Below are 24,745 nucleotides of genomic sequence, written 5' to 3' on the forward strand. Positions count from 1 at the left end.
TCTCTTACCATCCTCCTCACTGTGCGTGGTGGCAAAATAAACTTGGGTCCTCGTCCAGGCTTGTTTACCACTGTTCCAGTTGTTTTGAACTTCTTAATTATTCCTCTCACAGTGGATATGGGCAGCTGCAGTTGCGTGGCAATCTTCTTGTAGCCTCTGCCTGACCTGTGAAGGTCGACGCACATCTGCCTCACTTGTATGCTGTGTTCCTTTGTCTTTCCCATGTTTAAGAGTGGATAAGAGAAATGGCCTCGGTGTCACGTCATATTTATACCCCAGGGAAACAGGAAGTGATGAATTACTAATTAAATGTTCCTACATACTCTGGTAAACTTTGTAAACTACTGTAGAAATGACAGAAATGCTTCAATTACATTTATTTCCTGGGAATTGTTAAGGGTGCCAATAATTGTGGAACAGGTGATTTAATGAAAAATAATTATTTTTTAGTCAGGGATTTTTTTATTTTCTTACAATTCATTTGAGTTGAAGGCTACATTTTCCTACAATTTTCAGTGTGACCGTATTCTTCTGCAATAAACACTGAATTTATTTTAAGGCTTTTAACACATCTCAACCAGGGGTGCCAATAATTGTGGAGGGCGCTGTAATTAAAAAGTCTGTTTTAAAAGAAAATTGTATTCAGACACTATGAATCTTAATGTTTACTATCAGGAAATGCAGAGAGATGGCAATCCCTGTCTAACAAACAATTCTGCATCCTCTTAGGATGATTGTGCCTGATGGATGTCAACAAAAGTGCTTACAGCATCAAATTACGGCATTTCATTTAATGGAAACACAAACACATTTGTTGTATTTGTGGCTATCATTTCAGAGAAAATGGTGCTTAAGAAAGACCATTTTGGAAATGTGATTTTTATATTTCATATATTTCTACTTTTAAGGAACTGTTTAGCTATTCTTGTGTGTGTGTGTGTGTGTGTGTGTGTGTGTGTGTGTGTGTGTGTGTGTGTGTGTGTGTGTGTGTGTGTGTGTGTGTGTGTGTGTGTGGTCTGGTCTGGATATTGAAGCCCAAGCCCATGGGGAGCATTTCAGTGGCTGAGCACCACAGGGATACTGTAGTATGTTGACCTCTTAAAGCTTCAACATTGCTAGTATTTATGCCACCATGTCCTCCTTCCCTCCTCTCCCCTGTCCTCCTCACTCCTCTCCTCCTCACCTCTCTTCACTTCTCCTCTCCTTCTCTCTCCTCTAGTTGCTGTCGTCTTTCTGCTCTACTTTCCAGCGAGCCAAATGAAGGCATGATCTGTCACGTGAGGAAAGAGGAATTTTGATGAACATTGTCCACATCTGTTTTTTATATCTTCACTGACATACTTTAAGGATGATGTCAGGGTGGATCGTGAGGGCATGAGATGCACTCTCATACTACTTGTACATGGGATGCTCTGTAAATCAAAGTTTGCAGTAAGGGGATTCAGAAGCTGTAATCCAATGACACAAATTCCTAATAACCTGGTATAAACGGGCCAAATAGGGCAATTAGACAGGTATAGCCCGATCCCAGCAACCCAGATATGTGGAACTGGATTGTATTTTCTGAATCCAGGTTGCCCATCAATGCCTGTAACACCTAAGGAAACACCTCCTTCTACAAAGTCCGAAACATTTCCGCACTCGCTCCCTTTCCATCTTGCCTGTAAATGACTGTGCTGGTATGACTGCAACTTTTGTTTTGTCCTTATAGTCACTGTTTGATGTCCCTACACTGTCCCAAGAGCTGCCCACTCCTTATTCCTCTTTCGTTTGAAATGAGCCTGTGGAACCCATCAGATGTTCTATTGGCCCCCGGGGGCCTCTGTGATGCATGGCGTCATGGGAACGCGCTGTGGATGCTCACCGGTGAGCTGTCACTCTTCCGCTCAGCCGCGTGGAAAGACTCCGTTCCGTTCTCCAGCGCTGTGAACACTGCAGGAAAAAACGCCAGTTATAAGACTGTGTCATATCCTTCTGCTGTTGAACAGCCAATAGATTTGTTTCTCATCCATTGGACAACTGTACATCAGAACGCATTTCCATTGTAGAACAGTTTGTGTGTAAAATAGGGGTTTTTTTAACAGTCAAAAGATCATATTTCGACAGAATGAACCTTGAAGACTAAATTAAATTGAAAGTGCAGAAACACAAGCAAATGTGTTGGTATTATTAATAAAGATTCCATATAAAAGCATGGATATTACTTTCATGTACTCGATACGCACTATACTGTACATACATAAATTACAGACATACAGACCAAAATGGTGTCGGAATGGTCAGAAAAACTTCATAGCGTCCTTATTGATGAGGCAGTGTGTTTGAAAGGACCGATATATTAATTTATATTACTTGACCATCATTAGGAAGGGGCCCAAATTTAGTGAACCGAAGGGCCTGTGAGTGCTGAATGAAATAGTGTAGCGTACCATTGTCACTGTGTTTCCTGGTGAGCTCTGCTCTGCTTCGCCCCGCTGCCTCCTCTTTTACCTGCGCCAAGTCTCCACTGCTCTGTGAACATTCAGCACAATAGCATTTCATAAACACAGCATATTATTTTGTAAAAATTCAACAGTATTGTGTTGCAACAACCATATATTGCCTGGCCAACACACAGATGAACATTTTCATACATTGATTTGTTAATTCGCTTGCTGTCTTCATTTTGTCTCTTCCCTTCCTTTTGTGTCTGTCTTTCTTTCTTTGTTTCTTTTTTACTTTCTTTCCCTTTACCACATACCAGCCAATTGGAAAAGAGACAATGGCAAGCAGATCTAGAGAGAAGTGTGATGGTGAGTGTGACTGAGGCAGAGGGGGTATTCATATATTCATGTAGGATTAGATCCGCGTTACATCCAAGGTTGTCTCTGCTAGTGGACTTCTAGACATCAAACATACTGTAGTCCTGCCGGTGATTTACTGTAGCCCTGTTGAGTCTCTCCTCAAGCAGCCAAAACAATGACACTTCAAAAAGCAGCACACACACACACGCACGCACGCGCGCATGCACACACGCACGCACACGCAAGCACGTACACACACACACACACACACACACACACACACACACACGCACGCACGCATGCACGCACGTACGCACGCACGCAAACACACCACCCTCCCAACCAACAAGATGCAAAAAAAGAAACCGGATATCAAAAGCCGACGTTTGTTTATATGTCTTGTACTGTTTATGGTGGACGTTATCTGCCCGTAGTGAAGCTTTAAAGCCAAGCGTGTTTATGTTGCTAGGAGGGAACATCTACCCCCTTGGTCCCCAGCGCACCATCTTCCCCGTCTTCCTGGCTATCTGTCCTTTATTGGGCACATTTTAGAGTACCGGCGATATCTACGGCACAGCATCAATCCATCTGGGCCCTGGATAGTGCATAGTTATACTGAGTGAGTAGGGTGATCAAGATGGCATTGTTTTGTATGTACTGTATGTAGGCTAAGCTAACTGAGTCTACACAATTTGAGTTGGGAATTGAAAAACAGAAAAAGACCACAGTCTGATTCCAGTATGCCTTGTTGCCTTCGGAGTGCGACAATCCCAGTGAGCGAGCGAGTGAGTCAGCGCCAGTTTGTGTTTGTCTGCCTTTTGTAAACATCCATGCTTTTGTTTGTTTGCTCAAGTTGATGAAGAATGCCATCCATTGCGCATCGTGCATGCATCAAATCTTTTCAGACATTCAGACTTTCAGACAGACAGAGTTTGCCTCATGTGAGTGAGTCACGCTGGTCTTTAAAAAGGTAAATGCCTAATTATGTGACATCACAATGCAAATCAATAACTCTTCACATGAGGTCAATTATATCAAATGAATACATTACATTACACTAAGATGACGTTTTTATCCAAAGCGACTTACAGTAATTTACTGTGGGCCCAGGGTATTGGGTTACTGTCCCTGTAGAAGTGTGGGGTAAGGCGCCTTCCTTACAAATGAAAAGTAACAATTTGACTAATTCCGGCATATTTACATTTATATTTCTCATATAATCAGTCAACATGCATGGCCTCATCATATAAACCATTTCCATATGCAATGGGCATTTCAGTCGTGGATGACATGGGATTTGAACCTGCAACCTTCCAATCACAAGAACCAGCTCCCTAACCATTACACGCCATGGCTGCAATAGCTCTAAGCACGCCTGCATCAACACCATGGATCAATAGCCACTGTCTGCACTGTGCCATTCTCACACCATGAGGCCTGTAATATTCAATATCTCTAATGAGCATAATTATACATGTGGGATGAGAGGCATTTCACACTTCGGGATCTATGTGTCACACGACAGTGGAAATCGATTTGCCCTGTCAAACAATGAGGCTGAGGCTCGCTGTTAGCAGCATCCACAGCCAATACCACCCTCCACCCCACCCCCACCACTGTGACTCTGCCAGTCAAGTGACTTATGGGCCCAGTAATTAATTATGGCTGGAAAATCTGCACTTCTCCTGATGGATGGGCTCCGTGTCCATTAGTCACTCCTTGGTCTCCTCTCTTGGCTTCATGCCAGGATTCATTCCTATTTCTCCCTCTCTACTAAGTCTCTCTCAGTCACATGACTCCAATACATCCACTTGCATGGACACACACACACACTCACACAAACACATACACATTCTCTTGCACATGTACACACACACGAGCACACGCACAAAACATTTGTCTTACAAACACATATGACATGCACACTCACAAATATGTGTCAAAATACAGTGCACCAGAAATCTCTTTTAGCAGAGGACAAGGCGGACAGACAGTGCTCCTCAGTCAATGACACTCTCACAGATTTGTCTACAGCTGGATCCTCTGCCAGTGACCACACTTCCAATGGATAGTGGTTCTCTCACCGCATGTCTGGACTGGGGGAGAAATAGGGCCCAGGCACATTTTTGGCTTAAAGCCCCGCCCCCATAATTAGCGCCGCAGAACTGACTCACCAGTGGGCCCCGCACCCTTGTGGGCCACTATTTTCAGAAATGTTAAAAACATACATACACATATATCATTTTTTTTTTACATTTCTGAAAATAGGGGCCCACGAGGGCGCAGAGCCCATCGGGAAATGCCCGCTATGCCAGATGGCCAGTCCAGCCCTGTCTTACCCCGTGTCCAATGCATAGTGGTTCTCTTACCGCGTGTCACTTCCAAAGGATAGTGGTTCTCTTACCTCGTGTCTGGGTGGGGACTCTGAGCCGCTGGGCCTCTTGGCTCTCTGGGCGAGGGACGTCCCGAAGCGGAGCGCCTCATACACAGGGTCCACCTTACTACCACAGGCTGAGCGGGGGGACAGCAGGGGAACAAAGGAACCTGGTTAACCTTTTATATGCCTCTTTTCCACTGCCGGTTTTCTGGTAGGCCTACAGCTTGACACAGTGCGACTCGGCCGCCACTTTTTGTTTTACGATTGAACTGTGTCGTGCCTATTCGAAAAAGCAAAAAGTGGTGGCCAAGTCACGCTGTGTCCAACTGTAAGTCTACCAGAAAACCGGCAGTAGAAAAGAGCCTATAGGGCACTCATTAACCCATTTTAGCTCGATGCAGCGTACGTATATGTTGTTTGACCTTTGGTGCCTGGAGTGACATATACGCTGCATTCAGGCTCTTTAGATTTGAGGATTTTATTCAAAATGTGGGTATGATAGAGCTGAAATAACACGGTCTAATGCAAGATGAGGGTCCTAGCTTTTAAATGCAACTCACATCATGTTTTTTATGTGCTTCAGAGGCTGAGATATTTAGGTTTTAATAGGCAGAGGGCACCTTTTGGGTCAAATACTTTGCAATGCAATGTTTCATCCCTAAATTCAAAGCAGGATACTGTGCTACTGTTTGCATTTAACAGTTTTACGATATGAAGTTATCATCTATAGTTACTTGCCTGTTTAGGGTAAAAATGTTCCTAATGGGGCAGACATCATTGAAAAATGTTTGATGGCGCACAATGCCTAAATTCGGTATCCAACTCACTCACACACTCACTTACCGATGGGCATGACCTCTTTGATGCAGCCGAACTGCTCCTGACTCAGAAGAGGAGAACTGTAGTAACGCCGAAAGCCTTTTGGCTGGAGAGGGAGAGAGAGATAGAGAGAGAGAGAGAGAGAGAGAGAGAGAGAGAGAGAGAGAGAGAGAAAACAAAAACAGGTGGAGGGAAAAGTCAGACGTGAGACAAAGTGACAGAGGATCAATTAAACAACAGGAGATGCCCCCCTCAGCTGCGTAAAGAGCTTCTTCATGTTGATGAGTCTACGGGAAAATAACACTGGCACTGTCAAACTCATTTAGGCTTCCCCCGTCCTGCTGTCAGCTTCTGTTAACTGACTTTTAGAATGGTCCCTTTCCAGAACATTTTAAGGTAATGGCACTACATAAATTCATCCTCTTTTCTAATGGTGGAAATGGTGGAGAAAACATCAGGTCTAACATGTACAGACCTCAAGGCCAACTACCAACTGAATCCCACACTGCTCCAGGGACTGTAACCAATACCATGTACTAAAATAACTATAAAGCGCTTTGGATAAAAGCGTCAGCTAAGTGTAATGTAATGTGATGTAATGAAGCAAAAGTTCAGCTTTTTGGTAATGCACACAGACAGTATGCATTAGGAAAATGACAAGGAAAAGAAGAACATCCTGTCTAAATCAAGCACTGTGTCATATTGTATTACTGCTTTGTTGCATCTGGTATTGGAGGGCTTGACTGCATCAAAGGTAAGAACACTAAGATTTGAGGTGAGGATCGTGTGTGCTCAAGAAAGACAAAAACCCAAAGCACACATCCAAAAGCACAATGGAATGGTTGGAAATGGAGGAAAAAAACAATGTTCTAAGATGACAAGCAATGATTACAGATGCAAATCCAGTTGAAAAGAAGAAGAAGAAGAAGAAGAAGAAGAAGAAGAAGAAGAAGAAGAAGAAGAAGAAGAAGAAGAAGAAGAAGAAGAAGAAGAAGAAGAAGAAGAAGAAGAAGAACAAGAACAAGAACAAGAACAAGAACAAGAACAAGAACAAGAACAAGAACAACAAGAAGAAAAGTTATTGTGATTTCACTCAGATGTTTCTATACCAACACAATTTTTGTTAAGTGCACACTGACAAGATGGGTATTTTTTTGCATTCATACGTTCTAGTACTACACATTTAAGGTGGCATAAAAATCAAACATGACGGAAGAAGCCAAATCGAGCGGTTTGTTTTTGCTATTTTGCATCCAGCTTTGTGAGGTGCAAGCACAATTAGCACAAAAAAATGTTTTGTTTATGCTTTGTTTAGTTAACGGAGAAGGCTGAGCAATCAGCATGGCTAATTTGTTTTGATTAATCTTTCATTGCAGAAAACTCCAAATGAGCGCAGCTAAAATAAGCCACACTTGAGGTGCAGAAGTACCTCTCCAGTCTTTTCCACAATGTCACATTTCGCATGCAAGATCATTCAGGGAGAAGGTGAACCAAGGAAGGAACCATTTTATGCAAAGCTGCATCTGGCAGCCGTTGAACTACACGGCTGGCTCGTCGAGAGCGAGCGCAAGTCCGATGGTGTGTCTTTGTGTCCACTTGAGGCCATTGTAAACATCTCCCTGCTACTGTAAACCGCAAGTCATTAGGGGCTCAGACAGCTGACGTGCAGTGCAGCGAGACATACAGGTAGGAAACTCTGACATTGTTGGTAGGACATTAATCCAGCTTAGTGTGTGGTGTTGGACCACAGAAAGAAAGAGGGTGAGTGGGGTGGGGGGGTTAAAGGAGGCGTGGGGGGAGTACACTCTGAACACAGTCGACTGCCAAGCAGTGGGGAACCATACAAGGCCCTGTGTGGAGAATGGCTAAAATACAAGACCACTGAGATGAAACATACCAATACGCCATGTTTGCTATGCTATGATGTCCAAATGGGGGATTTATTACAATGGAAATATTTGCTATGTTTTTAAATCAGCTAGCCACGCTCTATATTGTCACACTGAGCATTGCGTTGTGACTTAAGTATAGAAGTGATGGATGGCTGGGTGATAACACAGGCTTGTTCGGACAGACAGAGATCTGATGATAGCATGGGCATGGTCTGGTTTATGCTAACTTGGGGAGAAATGCTGGAAAGTATTTGCATCAGAGGCCCATGCCAAGAGAAATAAAGCAAACTCCAAAAAAATAAAAGGCTTTCGAAGCTACGACTACGAGCTATCCCTAAATTAGTGCCATGGGCCTAAGGGGAATACGACTCTTTTAACGCTCAACCCCTGCGACCCCATTTTCCACTCCTGAAAGAAAGACGAGAGCGTCCCTGAAAAGCTCATCTTCGGGGTTAGTGGCTCGAGTCATGGAAAAACGAAGAGGGGGGAAACAGGAAGTGCCTTTCTTTATACATCCTGTTTTGCCCACTCAAAAGTCTCGCTGAGAAGAACACGCAGTCTGAAGCTCATTGCTCAAGTGCCGCAAGATACTGTAGTATGCTACGTGATGCTCCATGTACTGACGCAAGGACACCCACACACCCACCAACACACTCACACACACAGCATCTGTGTAGGGAGGAGTTACAATGGGCTGCACATGTGGGAGCGGCACATGACAAAGAGTTGCTCTTTTTGTTTCCCCTTCTCATCCCTCCCCCCCCTACCCCCCCGCCCCTGCGCACACTCACACACACACACACACACGTTCACTGACGCACATTCAGATCTACAGATCTACTCATGCATGTCCACCCGCGCTCCAACATCCCAATCCATGTGCTCTCTCTTCTCGTGTGTTTTGCTTGGATTCTAAGACCCTGGTGCTGTCGTGACTACAAGTGGTCTTCCAACACCAGCCAAAACCCCCTCGTCTCACACACCAACCCCCGCACCCTTCCAATCCACGCCCCCAACCAAGGCAGTAGAGTGGTGGGTGGTGGGCTGTTGGGAGTTGCTAGCGGGGGTGGTAGTGATGGTGTTGATGGGTGGTCGTGATGGTGTTGATGGTGGTGGTAGTGATGGTGATGATGGGGGTGGTGGTGATGGTGATGATGGGGGTGGTCGTGATGGTGATGATGGGGGTGGTAGTGATGGTGTTGATGGTGGTAGTGATGGTGTTGATGGGGGTGGTAGTGATGGTGTTGATGTGGGTGGTAGTGATGGTGATGATGGGGGTGGTAGTGATGGTGATGATAGATGGTGTTGGTGTTGATGGAGGAAGACGGACACATGACGGCTGTTTCCCGGCAAGCAGCGTTTGACATCATCTCCCTCCCTACCCACCATAGCTCTCAATTAACATGCGCACTCACACGCCTTTGTACACAGACGCACAGGGGTAACAAGGCCGACAGGCGGACAACAGATGCGTCCCTCTATGCCAGTTCCAACTATGCCATTTTTCCCCCCAAACGCCCCCCTGGCCTCCTCCTAGCCTGTCAACGCCCCCCGAGGATGTACTTTTTGTTTATTGGTCATCATGGACACTCCAAATATTGTGGCAGGCAGCAAGGCAGCAAACTGCTCCCTGGGGGTGCGCGGCCTACTACAAGGGGGTGCGCAAGCTGAATAAAACAATGGCTGATGTGTGTGCTTTTATACAGAATTCATAAACATTACATAGTTTTTAATTGTTTGGTAAATTGTATGCTGGAAGGATCCATCTGAAGTGTAATGTATAACTCCAAGACTTGTCATGCTACAAGTTCCATTGTAATGATGGCAGAAAAAATGTCAGGTCTATTGGAATGGGGTGCGCGAGCCACATTGAAATGTAAAAGGGGTTACGCAGGGGGAAAAGTTTGGGAACTGCTGGATGAAGTAGGCTACATTACAAATTACCAGACATTTATTAGGCCTAACAACCTTTAGTATCACGCCATTTCAGCATTATGTGCATGTGGGAAAGAATCTAAACATCGACAAATAATAAATAAATAAAACCGTTTGGGTGAATCATGCGCTTATGGGTTGACCCTTTAGGTGAATTATAGACTTTTTTTCAATACCAGCTTCACCGTCAAGGCACAAAGCAGTGAACTTCCGTGCCAGAGTTTATCAAATGCACACGACGGCAAAGCAATTACGAAAGACGCGTTCTCTCCTGTACTCTCTCTGAGCGCAACGAAAAGCACCATTGCCCTTCCAAATGGCAGTTGGTTTGATTTTTTAAACTCACTGCAGCATTATTAAAAACACGCATTTTGTGCATTGTGAAACTCAATTACCCAGAATGCTGCACGTGAGCTCTCTGTCTCTACCCGGGTGATTCTGGAAAACAAACATGGCGGCAACTCGCTTTACTACCTTAATAATGTGTTAATCCGACGCTAGATTTCTTAACTGATGAAAATCGAAGGCAGAAATCAACATTGTAGTGTCTAAATATGAGGTCGATTGGTCTATTTGTGGCGTACATCACGATCGGCTGAGTTGTTGGCCTCACGTTTGTCAGTTAGCCTGTGGCTAGGCTACTTTTCGCCAACGTTAGCATCCGGTTTAGTATAGAAAGGCTATGCTTGCACGCATTCGCTCCGTAGTCTGCTGCCTTCTGGCCACAGGAAGGAACAATTTAAAGAAAGCGTTTCAGACAGACAACAATTGAATGAAAGCATTTCAGATGGACGGAAATTTAATGAAAGCGTTTCAGACGGACGGACGGACAGACAGACCCTGTTATAGAGATGCTGGACGCATCTAAAAAGGGAGAGAAAGAGAGATAGAAAGACAGAGAGAGAGAGGGAAAGAGAGAGAGAGAGAGATAGAGAGAAAGAGAGAGAGATAGAGAGAAAGAGAGAGGGAGAGAGAGAGAGAGAGAGAGAGAGAGAGAGAGAGAGATAGAGAGAGAGAGAGAGAGAGAGAGAGAGAGAGAGAGAGAGGGAGCATAATGAATCACGCAACAGGACACACTCGATGCTTTGGCTAATAACCAGTACCAAAAATAACCAGTTGGAAAAACTGACTCAGGGCCGGTAACGCCACTAGTCAGATAGACGAAAGTTTGGGTGCATGTGTGTTTGTGTATGTACTGTAAGAGAGAGGGGGGCAGTGAGAGTTTGTAATGGTTAATGTGTGATCGACTATTCCAACGAATCCTAATCGTGCTATCCTATCGTCCTATCGTGCTATTGCTATTGATGACATATAGCTTCAGCTACATGCTTACGGCTTACAGCTCATCTGGAAGAAGGTATCATCAGTTAGTGCAGTGGTTCCCAAACTTTTTTCTGCGGGGACCCCCTTTTGCGAGAACGCAAAACATTCCAAACGCCAAACATTATTTGTCCATTAATATTGCTAAATTATAATTTTATATTCACAGGAAAAGTTAAAATATGTATTGACCTTATAAGTGATTAGTACTGTCTGTTACTAATTAATTTATGGCGTTACAGTATGGTAACTATTAACCTGTGCTTTTCCCCGTTTTTTACAGAAAAAGTCCATTCTGTCCGCGACCCCCCTGCAGTATCTCTGCGGACACTCCCACTGAGTTAGTCTGACAAATTCTGCCGCCATGAAACCAACATATCATCCCATTGTACGAGAAAAAAAAGATGCAGCTACAGTGAGTCCAATAAGTATTTGATCCCTTGCTGATTTTGTTATTTTGTCTACTAACAAAGACATGACCAGTCAATAAATGTTATGATAATATGTATTCTAATATGGAGAGACAGAATGTCAAAAAGGAAATCCAGAAATTAACTTAAAGTGGTAGTTCGCTATTTTAGACATTAAGCCTTGTTTGTGTGACTTCTGGGGTGAAGTAGAGATGTTCTCATCACAATTTTGACATTTGGTGCTGAACGGAGCATTTGGGTATTCAAGACTGCAGCCCCCCCAACTTTACATTGACTCCAATGAAGCACTCAAGCAATCGATCATAAAATAGCATTAAACTTTCGTTTGCAGAGACATGAAACTCACCGAGTGGTCAGAGGTGGGCAGCGATACGTTGGCTCGAAAATCACCGCGAAATACGCTTCCAGAGAAGATATATTCATTATTGTCCGTCTTCATTGATTGTATTGGTTTGACTAGTATTACTCCGCGCGACAGGAAATGGGTGTGCGTTTGTTTACGTTACTATCTATGGTTTGTATGCAAGCTGTAGTTTTTGTAGCCAGTCCCGCTCAAAGATAGCCGTTCTACCTCACTCCTTGATGTCTACATAAACAACACACTATCGCTACCTACTGGCTGGATGTCTACTGCTATTCAACGGCGTCTGGGGAAAAATAGGTCCGCCAAATGCTAAACAACAGTTAGAAGGCATATTTCGCTGCAATTTTCGGGTCAATTTATCGCTGTCTACCACTGACCACACGGTGAGTTCCATGTCTTCTCAAACAAAAGTTTAATGCCATTTTATAATCGATTGCTTGAGTGCTCTATTGGAGTCAATGTAAAGGTGGGGGGGCTGCAGTCTTGGATACCCAAATGCTCCGTTCAGCACCAAATGTCAAAATTGTGATGAGAACATCTCTACTTCACCCCAGAAGTCACACAAACAGGGCTTAATGTCTAAAATAGCGAACTACCACTTTAAAAGAATATATATTAACGTATTTCTATTTCATCGAGCAAAATAAGTATTTGATCCTCTGCCAACTGATAACAGTTCCGGGCCCACAGACCAGATGGGCACTTCCGATCAACTTGTCATCTGAATTAAAGACACCTGCACATGCTAACATGCATAAAAGACACATTGAATCAGCAGAATCAGTCCATAGTATGAGTGAATCAGTCACACTCCAACCTCACCAGCATGGGAAAGACCAAAGAGCGGTCAAATGATATCAGAGACAAGATTTTAGACCTGAACAAAGATTAAATGGGCTGCAAAGCCACAAGAAAGAGACTGGGTATTAATGACCCAACTGTTGATGCATTTCTTCCAAAATGTGAGGAGTACAAAATGACTATCCATCAGCTTGTCAGGGGTTCTATACAATATTTGACCTTTTGTAGGGATTTGACAATAATCATGAGAACAGAAAGAAAGCACCCTAGACCTGTACGGGATGAACTAGGCAATGATATCAAAGCTACTGGGACCAAAATCACTGAGAAAACTACTGGTAGCACTTAATGCCACAGAGGTTTAAAATCCTGTAGTGCACACATGGTACCTCTACTTCAGAAGGAACCTGTGCAGTCCCACCTGAGGTTTGCCAACGGACATCAGACTGGTTTAGGATATGATAAGGAGGTGCTGTAGTCAGATGAAACCAAAATCAAGCTGTTTGGCATTAACACAATTCAATGTGCTTTGAGAAAAAGAACTGCTGTCTCTGATCCCCAAGAACACCCTCCTCACCATCATGCATGAAAGTGGTATCATTATGGTTTGAGGGAGTTTGTCTGGCCAAGGCACAGGACAACTTCACATCGTCAACGAATGGATGGAGGGAGACATGTAATGTGCAATCCTGAGTGCAAACGTCCTTCCCTCCACCACTACACTGAAGGTGGGCCATTTTTGGATCTCCCAACATGACAATAATACACAACATACAGTCAAAGCAACAAAGGAGTGGCTCAATAAGAAGCATATTAAAGTCATGAAGTGGCCTAGACAGTCTCCAAATATTAACCCTATAGTAATTCTATGGAGGGAACTGAACCTCCCATTTGCCAAGCTACAGCCACAAACTATTAATGTTTTAGAGATAATCTGCAAAGAAAAACGGGCAAAAATCTTTTCTACTATATGCACAAACATTGTCATCAACTAAAAGAAGCATCTGACCTCAGTGCTAGACAACTAGGGCTTTGCCACAAAGCACTTTATCTTCTTTAGCTAGAGGGGTCAAATACTTATTTGCCTAAATTAAATACAAATAAATTTAAATATATTATTTTAAGTTATTTTCTGGAATTTCTTTTTGATATTCTGTCTCTCCATGTTTGAATACATATTATCATAAATTTATAGACTGATCATGTCTTTATTAGTGGTCCAACCGGCAAAATCAGCAAGGGATCAAATACATATTGGACTCACTGTATATATTACTAATAAGCTGAGTCACATTACTAATCAGCATTGGCATTATTCATTGCCATTGCATTCATAATCATAAGGCATTGAAATTCCCACACCCACGTACACATACACATACACATTCTTACCAGCTTGCCCATGCACCTGCTCTGCTGTCCAACGCCGTGAACACACTTATGGTGGATGCTCATCTTGCAGGCTTTGCAGCGTAGGCCATACTTGGCAGTGGTGCCTGTGAGAGACACACACAACATGCAGAGAGGAGAGGAGACATGGTGAGGAGTGAGGAGTGGGATTGTTGGGGGTTGGTGGGGCTTTGGGGTTGTGGGCAGTGGGCAGGGCCGGATTAAGATGGCCTGGGGCCCCTAGGCTACAGTTACTGTAGCTACTGTAGGGCCCCGCAGAGGGCAAATTTTGCACACAAAAAATGCATGTGTTATAATTAGGAGCTAAAAATTCAGGATAACATGTCTACGAACTGTACTCAACACAATGGATGAATTCTCCAATATTGCATCTTGTCACAATTCTGCATTTTTTCACTTTTGGGCAATCAGGGTACCCCTGGCAGTTGGGGGCCCCTAGGCTGCAGCCGTATCTAGCCTGTGTGTTAATCCGGCCCTGCCAGTGGGCACGGGGGCAAGACTTGATCAGCTGAAGTCATGTTTCAGTCTGTTTGTCAGCGTGTTTGCCAGTCTGTCAGTCGATCGTCTGCCTGTCTGTCACTTTTAGCCCAGGGGCTCTCCTGTCTATTCCCTTCCCCCGTCGCACTGTCACGCAGACACACTCCATTACCTTCGTTAAGACACAGTAAGTGTGTGTGTGTGTGTGTGTGTGTGTGTGTGTGTGTGTGTGTGTGTGTGTGTGTGTGTGTGTGTGTGCGTGCACGCTCGTGTATGTGTGTATGTTGGCTGGGTGTGAATATATGCACATAAAACTTCCTGCTCAAGATCAATGTCGAGTGGAAAAACTGAGATGGCAGCAGACAGTGGCCCTTTCTCAAAGTCAAGTGTATGAGCCTTGGAAGTGTGTGAGAGTAATTAGTCACGCCCAGTGATTGGATACTCCGCAGAGTTCACCAAAGAGTATCCAATCACTGGCCGTGATTACGAAGGCTGATACACTTGGAAGTGTGCACACTAGTAGATTTAGAGAAATGGCCAACATGTTGCGTTTTTGATGTTATCCATCGGGATGAGGGGACAGTGTTGTTCACCTTGAGCTAGCAGTGGACATTAGGATGTCACTCAGCCCTGAGTAATTACATCCAAAAATGTCGGGAGGAAAAAAAGGGGACACAGAGGTCTCTCCCCCCCCCCCCTTTCCATCTTCCATCCACTTCCGTCTGTCCTCGAAAACCAAATTATCTGCGGTGTCACTTAATTCAATCTGGCCCCTGCTCTTAGATACTGTAATAGACCCTCTGTCACCCCTATAGCCCCCCCTCTCACTGCTGCTCCCACCACACTCCTATAACGCACACTCTCTCACACTCTCTCTCTCTCTCTCTCTCTCTCTCTCTCACACACACACACACACACACACACACACACACACACACACACACACACACACACACACTCTCTCTCTCTCTCTCACACACACACACACGCTCTCTCTCTCTCTCACACACACACACGCTCTCTCTCTCTCTCTCTCTCTCACACACACACACACACACACGCTCTCTCTCTCTCTCTCTCTCTCTCTCTCTCACACACACACACGCTCTCTCTCTCTCTCTCTCTCTCTCTCTCTCTCTCTCTCACACACACACACACGCACACGCACACACCGAAACAGATACACATATACTCACACACACATACACAGCAATACATCGATACATACGTGCACACATACACACAGAGAAAAAAAGACACTATATACACACACACACACTGAAACAGATACACATATACTCACAGACACACATATATACACAGCAATACACTGATACATACGTGCACACATACACACAGAGAAAAAAAGCCGCACCCCACACACACACACACACACACACACACACACACACACACACACACACACACACACACACACACACACACACACACACACACACACACACACACACACACACACAGTCTCCTTGATATGCCTTCCTCACATCAGAGAAATCCGAGCAAATGAAGATGGACTGAAATTAATTACTTTCCGAAATGACAAAAAGTGGGAGAGGGAGAATAGAGTCCCTATTTGGAGGCTGTGAATACTGAGAGCGCATGTGTGTGTGTGTGTGTGTGTGTGTGTGTGTGTGTGTGTGTGTGTGTGTGTGTGTGTGTGTGTGTGTGTGTGTGTGTGTGTGTGTGTGTGTGTGTGTGTGTGTGTTGCATCTGTTTTTCTCTGTGTGTGTGCATGTATGTATCAGTGTATCGCTGTGTATATATGTGTCTGTGAGTATATGTGTATCTGTTTCAGTGTGTGCATACGTGTGTGTGTGTGTTGGTACATGTGTGCATGTATGGTTCAGTAGCTAATAGGAACTATGGCGTTAACATTGCACCCTGCCCTTTTTATGCCCTTCTGGTGGAAACAAATTGGAGTTGAAAGGGTTAAGTCATCGACAGGCCCTGACACCACAGTCTATAAAGTGGAGTGAGGGCCTCCCTCCATGTGGCATTAGGATCTTATAGGCCTTTAAATCTGAGTAATATCATTTGCAGGAGAAGGGCAGGCAGGCTTGAGTGCTGCTCTATTCCCTTCTGTTTATCTGCGACTGACGTTGCTGTAATGTTGTACCATACTGCCTGTTCGTGCTATGTGTTATTGACTTTCTGGTGTTGCGCTAGTGTTTTACTGTGTATGGACATTTTGTAAGCATACTGTCTATGACATGATAGTAGAATGTTAAAATACCAAATGTATTTAGTGAGACTGTGAGGTGAATATATTCATTTGGTACAGAATATTGCTCTTTTCATGAAAGGTACAAAGGTAAATAAACAAAGGGAACTTGCCTTCACTCTCAAGTACATGTACAGGGGTGTAATTTCTGGAAAGCGTAGTTGTTAGCAGTTAGCAACTTCGGTAGTTGCCAATGGGAAATTGCATTGCAACCAACAAAGTAGCTAACATAGTTAGCAACTACGCTTTCCAGAAATGCACCCCTGGTCTGCTTTCAGCTCCAACTGTGTCTGAGTGCAGTCTGAGTTTGAAGGCAAAAAATAAACTCCCAACCCCACACTTCATTTCATTCTCATTTGCTGCTCTCATCCGCTGGAAACTGTTTGCCGCCGCTGGCCACTAATTGATTAATCAATGCTCACGTGCCTGGCTCATGCCCTCTATTTTACCCGGCGACTCGAGGGTGGTGTGCGTGCGAGCGTGGATGACAAAACATTGCCATATTGATTTTTTTTCCCTCTCACCGTCTTCAGAGTAATTTTTCATTTACTTTTTAAATATTTGTCATACCTGCCACCAGCCTGGAGCTAGGCTGTTGTGGTGGGTCCGTCCTACTACAGTATATCAAACTTAAGTACAGCAGGGGTAGGCTAACTGACTCCTGGGCAACATGAGTCCAGTTTGACTGGAGTAAACAAAGTGGAACAACATGCACCGCCACACACCACAGAGCAACACGAGGCAGCACACAGCCTGTGGAACAACACGCACCACCACCACCAGGGCCGCTGACAGCTTGGGCCGGGCCCAGGACAAAGTCATCTGAAAGGGCCCCCCAGTCCAATACATACAATGTAATGAGGACCCAATTCTGCCCCCCCTATCTCTCTGGGCCTGGGACAACTGTCCCCTTTGTCCTTCTCTGTCGGCACCCCTGACCACACAACGCAGCAACACAGAACCCGTAGTGGGGAATGTGACCAGGCTGTGATCTTAGAGAGGGAAACAAGCCACAACAACTCAGAAATATCACTTTACAAGGTTGGAGGAATTCACCAGTGATACACAGATTAGGGGTAGGGCCCTCTAACCAGACAGAGAGATGTGATCCTCTGCTTTAAAATTTTAAAAGCACTCTCACGATAAGATATTGGTTGAAGCCCCTTTTTTGTCTTTTGTCTTTGAAACACCTTGGAGAAACACTGATGTGGGGCATGATGACGTCTGGAAATGTTTATCAGAAGAAAACGTTCATAATTCGTTTAAATTTACACGCAATATCATATGGTATTATAATAGAATATATAATACATATGAATATACTGTTTATTTATGATAAGATATTCAAATGCAGTACAAACTATACATTAATCTTTCTAATAAGTCTAGAAATATTAATCTAACTTTTTGTTCAACAAAGTACAAGATTTCAGGCTAAATATTGTTTGGCTATTATGGCCTTGGTTATCTTGAGAAGCACTTCTCAAATAGATATGTGACATACTATCATTATTTAGTAATGTATCGAAAACACAGAACTATTTTCAAATAAATTTTACGTCCCATGTTGTTGACCAACCATCCTTAGGGTGTTGACCTAAAGGTATAAAGACCATGAACCACATGTACTCTTGTGTCACCCGAGTCCCCTGCAGCCTCATTTGTCCAAGCTCAGGTCACCAGGAAATGAACTTGGAAACTCAATCAAGGTAATACTTAGCTGCATATGTGAGGGAGGGGAAGGGCCTATATCAATCCAGCCACAACACAACAGCCTGTCTGGGAGGCCGGCCCGGCAGGAGGTATTATATATCCATCCACCTGTTGAGATTTGGGTCAGGTGACTGGTCCAGTTACAGCTAACGACCGCAGTCAGCGGCGGAGATTTAGATTCACAGCACGTGCAGGGTAAATGCACATCGGCTACACAACCCTGCTTGCTTTGCTGTGGTTACCGTTGCGTCCACTGCTTGCTGTTGAGAAGCTAGTGTTTCAAAGCAATGGGTAATTTGATGCAGTGGGGGCAAAGAAGAGTAGCAATGTTATCATGGCCAATGATTAAAAATTTAGCCTTCCAGTATTCCAAAACAATGCCGCAACCTCCCAACCTCCTGCAAACTGCACAGTCAGTTGTTTGTATTGGCAGATCGACACATACTTGAAAATGAGTCATTGCGTTTGGATTTGTCCTTTGCTTGGTAATCGTGCTCAAGAGGAGTTGGAGTACGGCTTCCATGAGAGTGCGTTTATAAGAGAGGACTTAGGAAGACTTATACGGCTCAAAATAGAAGCCTGTTGTAAACAACACAGAGATCTGTGTGTGCCTGCCTGGCCCGGGCGCTGTGACATCACCCACGCCATGGCCATCTCTATTAGTATTGGTATTATCCATTTTCTCTCCCCCACCCCTCCTCCCCTACTCAAATGAAGTTGTGGAACATTGTGTATTGAAAGTGACTGGTGGCGGCTGCGCTGGGCAGAAGGGTGGTGCTGAGCGGCCTTTAAGGGGAGGGATGGCCAGCCGCGGACCATCACGGCCCATCGCTCTCAGGGCCGTCGGCTCCCCCTGGCCAAGCCTACACAACTGCCCATTTTTCATTTGAGCCGCAGTAATGGCCTGGACCTGTGCCAGACCTCCACCTTCTCCATCCTTCTTCTCTCTTCTTTTTTTTAAACTTCCATTCCATCACTTCCCATCCCTCTCTTTTTCTCTGTGCCCATCCCGTTCTCTTCTCTTTCTCCCTCTAAATCTCCCTTGTTCTCCATCTCCCTGCCGGCCGCTCCCCGTCTCAGTATGGAGGAGCATTGATTGAGTGGTGCCCTCTTCTCTTCCCTGACTTCCAAGTCTTTCATTTCCCGTTAGGTTGACTTTCACCCCCATCTGCTGCCTCGTCTTCCCCCTCCACATCCCGGACTTCAAAGGGGGAAGTAAAGGCTCCTGGCACTGCCTGCCGCCTTCCTTCATCTCCTCAGTGGTGGTCGCTGGCCGCTAATAAGGCCTTCGCTTGTTGGTAATTAAAAAAGAGAGGGATGGGGTGATTGGGAGAATAGCAGCGCCTGAAATGAGACGTGGCGTCGTGTGTGATCTTTGATTATCTCTCGCAAGAGTGTGTAGCGTCTTTTTGTGCAGATGGACCCGCCGGTGGGCCCGTTCACTCATTGCTGAAAGACTCTCAACTACATCATATTAACATTGCTATGACATTACTGAGAGTCTTAAGTAATATATAAAGACTTGGTTATTGCAATTCGGTAACAGTAAGGTTATAACATAGGCTCTGCGCTAAGGGTAAGAGTTGTAGACGGTGGTACCGGTAAGTAACTTCCTGGATATGGCCTTGTCTTTTTGCAGTGACTTGGATGGAGGAGTTGTTGTCATTTAAGGCAGAAAAACACATACAGGCACACATAACTACACATGAATACACACTTGCTACCACAACTTGCTCTCACCATTTGCTGCCTGGTCCTATTTTATACTATACTGTATGTTTGGTTAACAACAAATTAATAATCAAAATATCAATGTCTGGTCTACAGGAAGTTTTCAGAAATTGTTGTTTTTACCAATATAATATAGTATTCAGGTTAATACTGGCAAAGCTAAAAGAAAAATGTGTTCAATTAATACGTTCATGAACGTCCATTTATGCATTCCAATTAAGTCAGTTCAACACAGGTTTAAGCGTATTGCATACTAAGTAGGGTCCCAGACGAATCTTAAATGACCAGTGTTTCCCACAGAAATTTTGGAAACTATGGGGGCAGCCGGGGTTTATTTTGTCCGGGGGGGGGGGGGGGGGGGGGGTGGGGGGGGGGATGGGGTCTTCTCACACGGGCCTTTTTTTTTGGGGGGGGGTGTATTCTTGCAGCGTAAATGCAAAACGGCAAAACAATGACTACAGTATGTCATTGGCGCATGGAGAAACTGTAGGCCTGGGCCTATATTTCAGCCATTTATATTTTGAGAAATAAGGCTACATAAGATTTTACCCATGACTTGTATAATAAGTAGTACATTGTCATTGTCAAAAAATGCAGTACAGTGAATAATTTCTGTTTACAACACAGTTTCATTCGTCCCTCATGCAGCGGTCTGGGAAACAATAATAAAACAAAATAGGAGCAGAGATAAGAATTTAAAAGCACTGTGAAATTGTTAACGCATAGACAAAAAGGGTCTTAGAGGGTAGGCTATGCCTTTTCCCCCACACATATCTGTAGGCGTACACATTCTACATGAGGGGTGCTGGTCACAGGGCCAGTTTTTTTTTTCCAAATTCCTCCCATTAACTCATTGGCTGCCTTAGCCGTCGAGTGACGTCATTTCGAATAGTGACGCCCCCTGCCTTCGACGTCGTTCGCCGATAATTGCGTTTTTTTACAGCCACGCCTTGAGGACGGTCTGACCTATGTTGTGTATTAATTTCACGCCTCTAGTCATGTTCTAACTGTTCCTGTAGGTGGCAGAAGTGTCCTTAGGAACAGTCAGGGCAGGGCATTAGCTCACATCAAGAGGAAATGTCAAGACAAAAACATCCCTTTTTACTATTATAACCTCAAAAGTAGCATAGCAAAATCATTTTTGAAAGTAAAGCACCTGTGACAGTAGTCTACTTTCTTGCCCTCTGATTTTAACACAGGTATTCTACTGATTTTAGTGTCAGAGCCTGACAAAAAAAAACTTCCTCTCATGATCAAAATACACCCCCCTGTTGCCATCTAGCTAGTAGGCATTGTAACTAGCTTACCTGTAGGAGCCATAATTACTTTCTTTATATTTTTTGTTTTTATTTTGGTATCATCATTGTGGGGTTGGTTTACTTCCATTTGTGTTTTTTGTTTATTGGTTACTGTGGACATGGGTGTGGCGCTGGGTGTATGCGGTGCGTAATTGGAACGCCTTTAATTAGTACCTACCTGGCACCTGCGCTTCGATTCAGTTTGGCGTGGGGTGAGCATGCGGGAAGGCCATCCTTTTGCGTACCGCACTACTCTCGCACATCGCATGGACTAACTCAAAACTCTGTGAACTCTGGAACTTGCTTTACCTTGCATTCGAAAGACTATTGGGGTCTACAGACTATTGGGGTCTCGTGTGAAATGGTGAGCAATAAATGAAGAAACGGAGTTAACCGTGTGGACATTACATCATTAAGTGCGCGTAAACAAGTTTGAATCCCTCTGCTTAGCCCACCGCGGCGCTGAACAAATTGGTTTTGGATTTAGCCGCAATATAAGTACGCAAAAGGTGTTTGCTAATATAGTGCAAAGGGCGCTTATTTAGTACACACAAATGAGCGCTTGATTGTTTGGAAGATCGCTCATAAAAAGAACATTTAAAACTCTGTTGGTGAGTTACTGGGAAAGCACCGTGCCGTTCTGCGATTGGAAGAAGAGGGTCACGTTGTTCTTGCTGTCATCGCTGCTGTCAACTGCGCTGCGAGACGATTGGAGAAGAGGATTACGCACCTGCCGGCGGATCGCTTTGATTCATTCATTCGCTTCCTGGAAACTTCCGAGGGAAAAGACAACCGCGGTTCACCAAGGCTTCACTGGAAAAAAGTGCGCTTCCTGGACTACTCCGGGGGCTATCGGCCTGGGTAACAGCATCGATTCACAAAGCGGCATCGCTGGAAATACAGGTATTGCGCAGTTTATTGACTATCAGTTTGTGATGAATGATCGTCGTGTTCAGTATTAAAACTTTCCCTGGTGGATTATAGCCTCTTTGGTGGAGGTGAAGACGTTCGTTTGGATTATAGACTGTTTTGAATTCCGTGGTGGCGTTTATGATCGTTGGAGCTGCTATTGTGGATTACTGACATTGTTGCTCTTTGCGTCTCGCGATTGGAACATTCAATGCTGCTGTGAATTGCCTACAAGCGTCGCAAGGCGTTGCATTAACTTTTCGTTCGTTGTTGGAATTATGGACATTGTTGCATGCTGAAATTTGATTATCTGGTGCCCTATGAACATTTCTTGCTGCTTTGAATTATTGACTTGCTGAACTGCTGTGTGTGTTTATGGTTTTGCTGTGTGATTAATTGCTGCTGCTGTTTAATTGCATGTTGGTTGAATTATTTTGTGGTGTTTTGCTATCAATGCATGGTCATTTACTTGAATGAAAAATGAGTACTACTGGGGTTAATGAGTGTCCTGAAGACAGCCTGGTTCAAAATGAAGGTTCTGAAAAAAGACAAATTAAACCTACTGTCAAAGCATTAGCACTCAAAATCGAAGGTATTCAAAAAGAAAGACAAACGAAAATAAAAAAAACTAAAAGGTTTAATGACTACAATAAATGACCTTATGCAAAACAAAAATGAACAAAATGTAAAAGCCATACAGTCTCATCTGGAAAACTGCCATGCACTTTTTAAAGATGCCACTCAGCTGCATAACACTGTTGTGCCAATGCTTCCTCCAGAAGAGCAAGAAAAACAGCACGCTTGGTTACAAAAGTACAAGACCACAATGCATCCTTTATTGAAAATGTCACAAAATGGCTCTCTGACACTGAGCAAACTGGTGGAGCTGATGATCATGCAGAGCCAGCATCGCTCACTGTGATTACACATGAGAATGCACCTGCCAATGTAAATGCTACATCTGATGGAAATGTGGACGCAATGGAAAATACTGCTGGACAGCTGGATAATGTAAGGCCAAGTGACAGCATTTCAAACATTTCAGTTCGATCCAATACATCAAAACGATCCAAAACTTCAAAGTTACAGCTACCTCACACTTCACCCACCCGGGCAGCACGCATTCAAGCCGAAGCAGAAATGGCCGCACTCATGGCAAAGCAAAAATGGTTGCAAGATAAACATGCATTGGAAGAGGAAGAACAACTGCTCAGGAAAAGGAAGGAAAAGTTGGCTTTGGAAATGGATATTGCTGCAAATGCTGCCAAATTAAAAGTCCTTGGAGTGTCTGACTCGTGCCCCTCTGACGTGAGCAAGAGCAAATCAAATGCGATGAATTCTTACCTGGAAAGAGAAAGGAAAAGGGTTAATCATGGTCCATTAAATGCTGAAGCTGAGACGTTTGTCCCAACAACCTCAGTACAACAACAGTCACGTCACACTGCAGCACGAGACCACTTGCTGGACGCCAAGCCCAAAGTGAGACCATCACAGGCCATTTCATCCGTTCAACCACCAACTCTGAAAGTGAACATGGTACCACAAACACAACAAGTCACACATACTTACCTGCCTACTGCCCATCCAAAGCCTCAAATTAGGCATCACCAAGCTACATCTGTAACGCAAAGCTCTGAATCTAAACACCTAGCAGCAGTCCTGGAAAAACAAAACGAAATCACATCAATGCTAGTCGAGCAACAGTACTACTCCTTACTCCCAAAGCGAGACATACAAACCTTTGACGGAGACCCATTGCAATATCAAACATTCATCAGGTCATTCGAACATAACATTGAACAGAAAACATTTAGTGCCAGAGATCGCCTGTACTTCCTCGAGCAATACACTAGAGGGCAGCCTCGAGAACTGGTGCGAGGCTGTGAGCATATGCCTGAGGTTGAGGGGTACGTGAAGGCTAAGTCACTGCTACAGGAGCAGTTTGGTAATCCCATGAAAATCGCTTCGGCCTATATGGGAAAAATAATAGCCTGGCCTACTATTAAATCTGAAGACCTGAAATCACTGCAAGCGTATGGCATCTTCTTACGCCAATGCAGCAATGCAATGAGAGGAATACACTTCAGTTTGGAACTTGATGCACCTAGCAACATGCAAACGGTGATCAAGAAACTGCCATACAAACTCAAGGAAAGGTGGAGGGAAGAGGCCTGTACTTTACAGGAAACATCAAAGCGCAGAGCTTCCTTTCATGACATTGTCAAGTTTGTAGAGAAGCAAGT

The 24,745-nt window shown here is 44.2% G+C and overlaps 1 protein-coding gene across 1 annotated transcript in view; it reads right to left on the reverse strand.

The window, feature by feature from the left end:
• stac (SH3 and cysteine rich domain) overlaps window positions 1-24,745 on the reverse strand; it is a 51,050-nt gene that overhangs the window by 7,538 nt on the left and 18,767 nt on the right. The window contains exons 3-7 of the mRNA XM_063184150.1: window positions 14,115-14,218; window positions 6,004-6,085; window positions 5,188-5,294; window positions 2,430-2,511; window positions 1,865-1,932 (exon numbers count right to left, since the gene is read on the reverse strand). Of these exons, the coding sequence (XP_063040220.1) occupies window positions 1,865-1,932; window positions 2,430-2,511; window positions 5,188-5,294; window positions 6,004-6,085; window positions 14,115-14,218 (443 nt within the window). The remainder of the gene's footprint in view (window positions 1-1,864; window positions 1,933-2,429; window positions 2,512-5,187; window positions 5,295-6,003; window positions 6,086-14,114; window positions 14,219-24,745) is intronic.

Source organism: Engraulis encrasicolus, chromosome 19 (genome assembly GCF_034702125.1).
Source record: "Engraulis encrasicolus isolate BLACKSEA-1 chromosome 19, IST_EnEncr_1.0, whole genome shotgun sequence".
Lineage (NCBI taxonomy): Eukaryota > Metazoa > Chordata > Actinopteri > Clupeiformes > Engraulidae > Engraulis > Engraulis encrasicolus.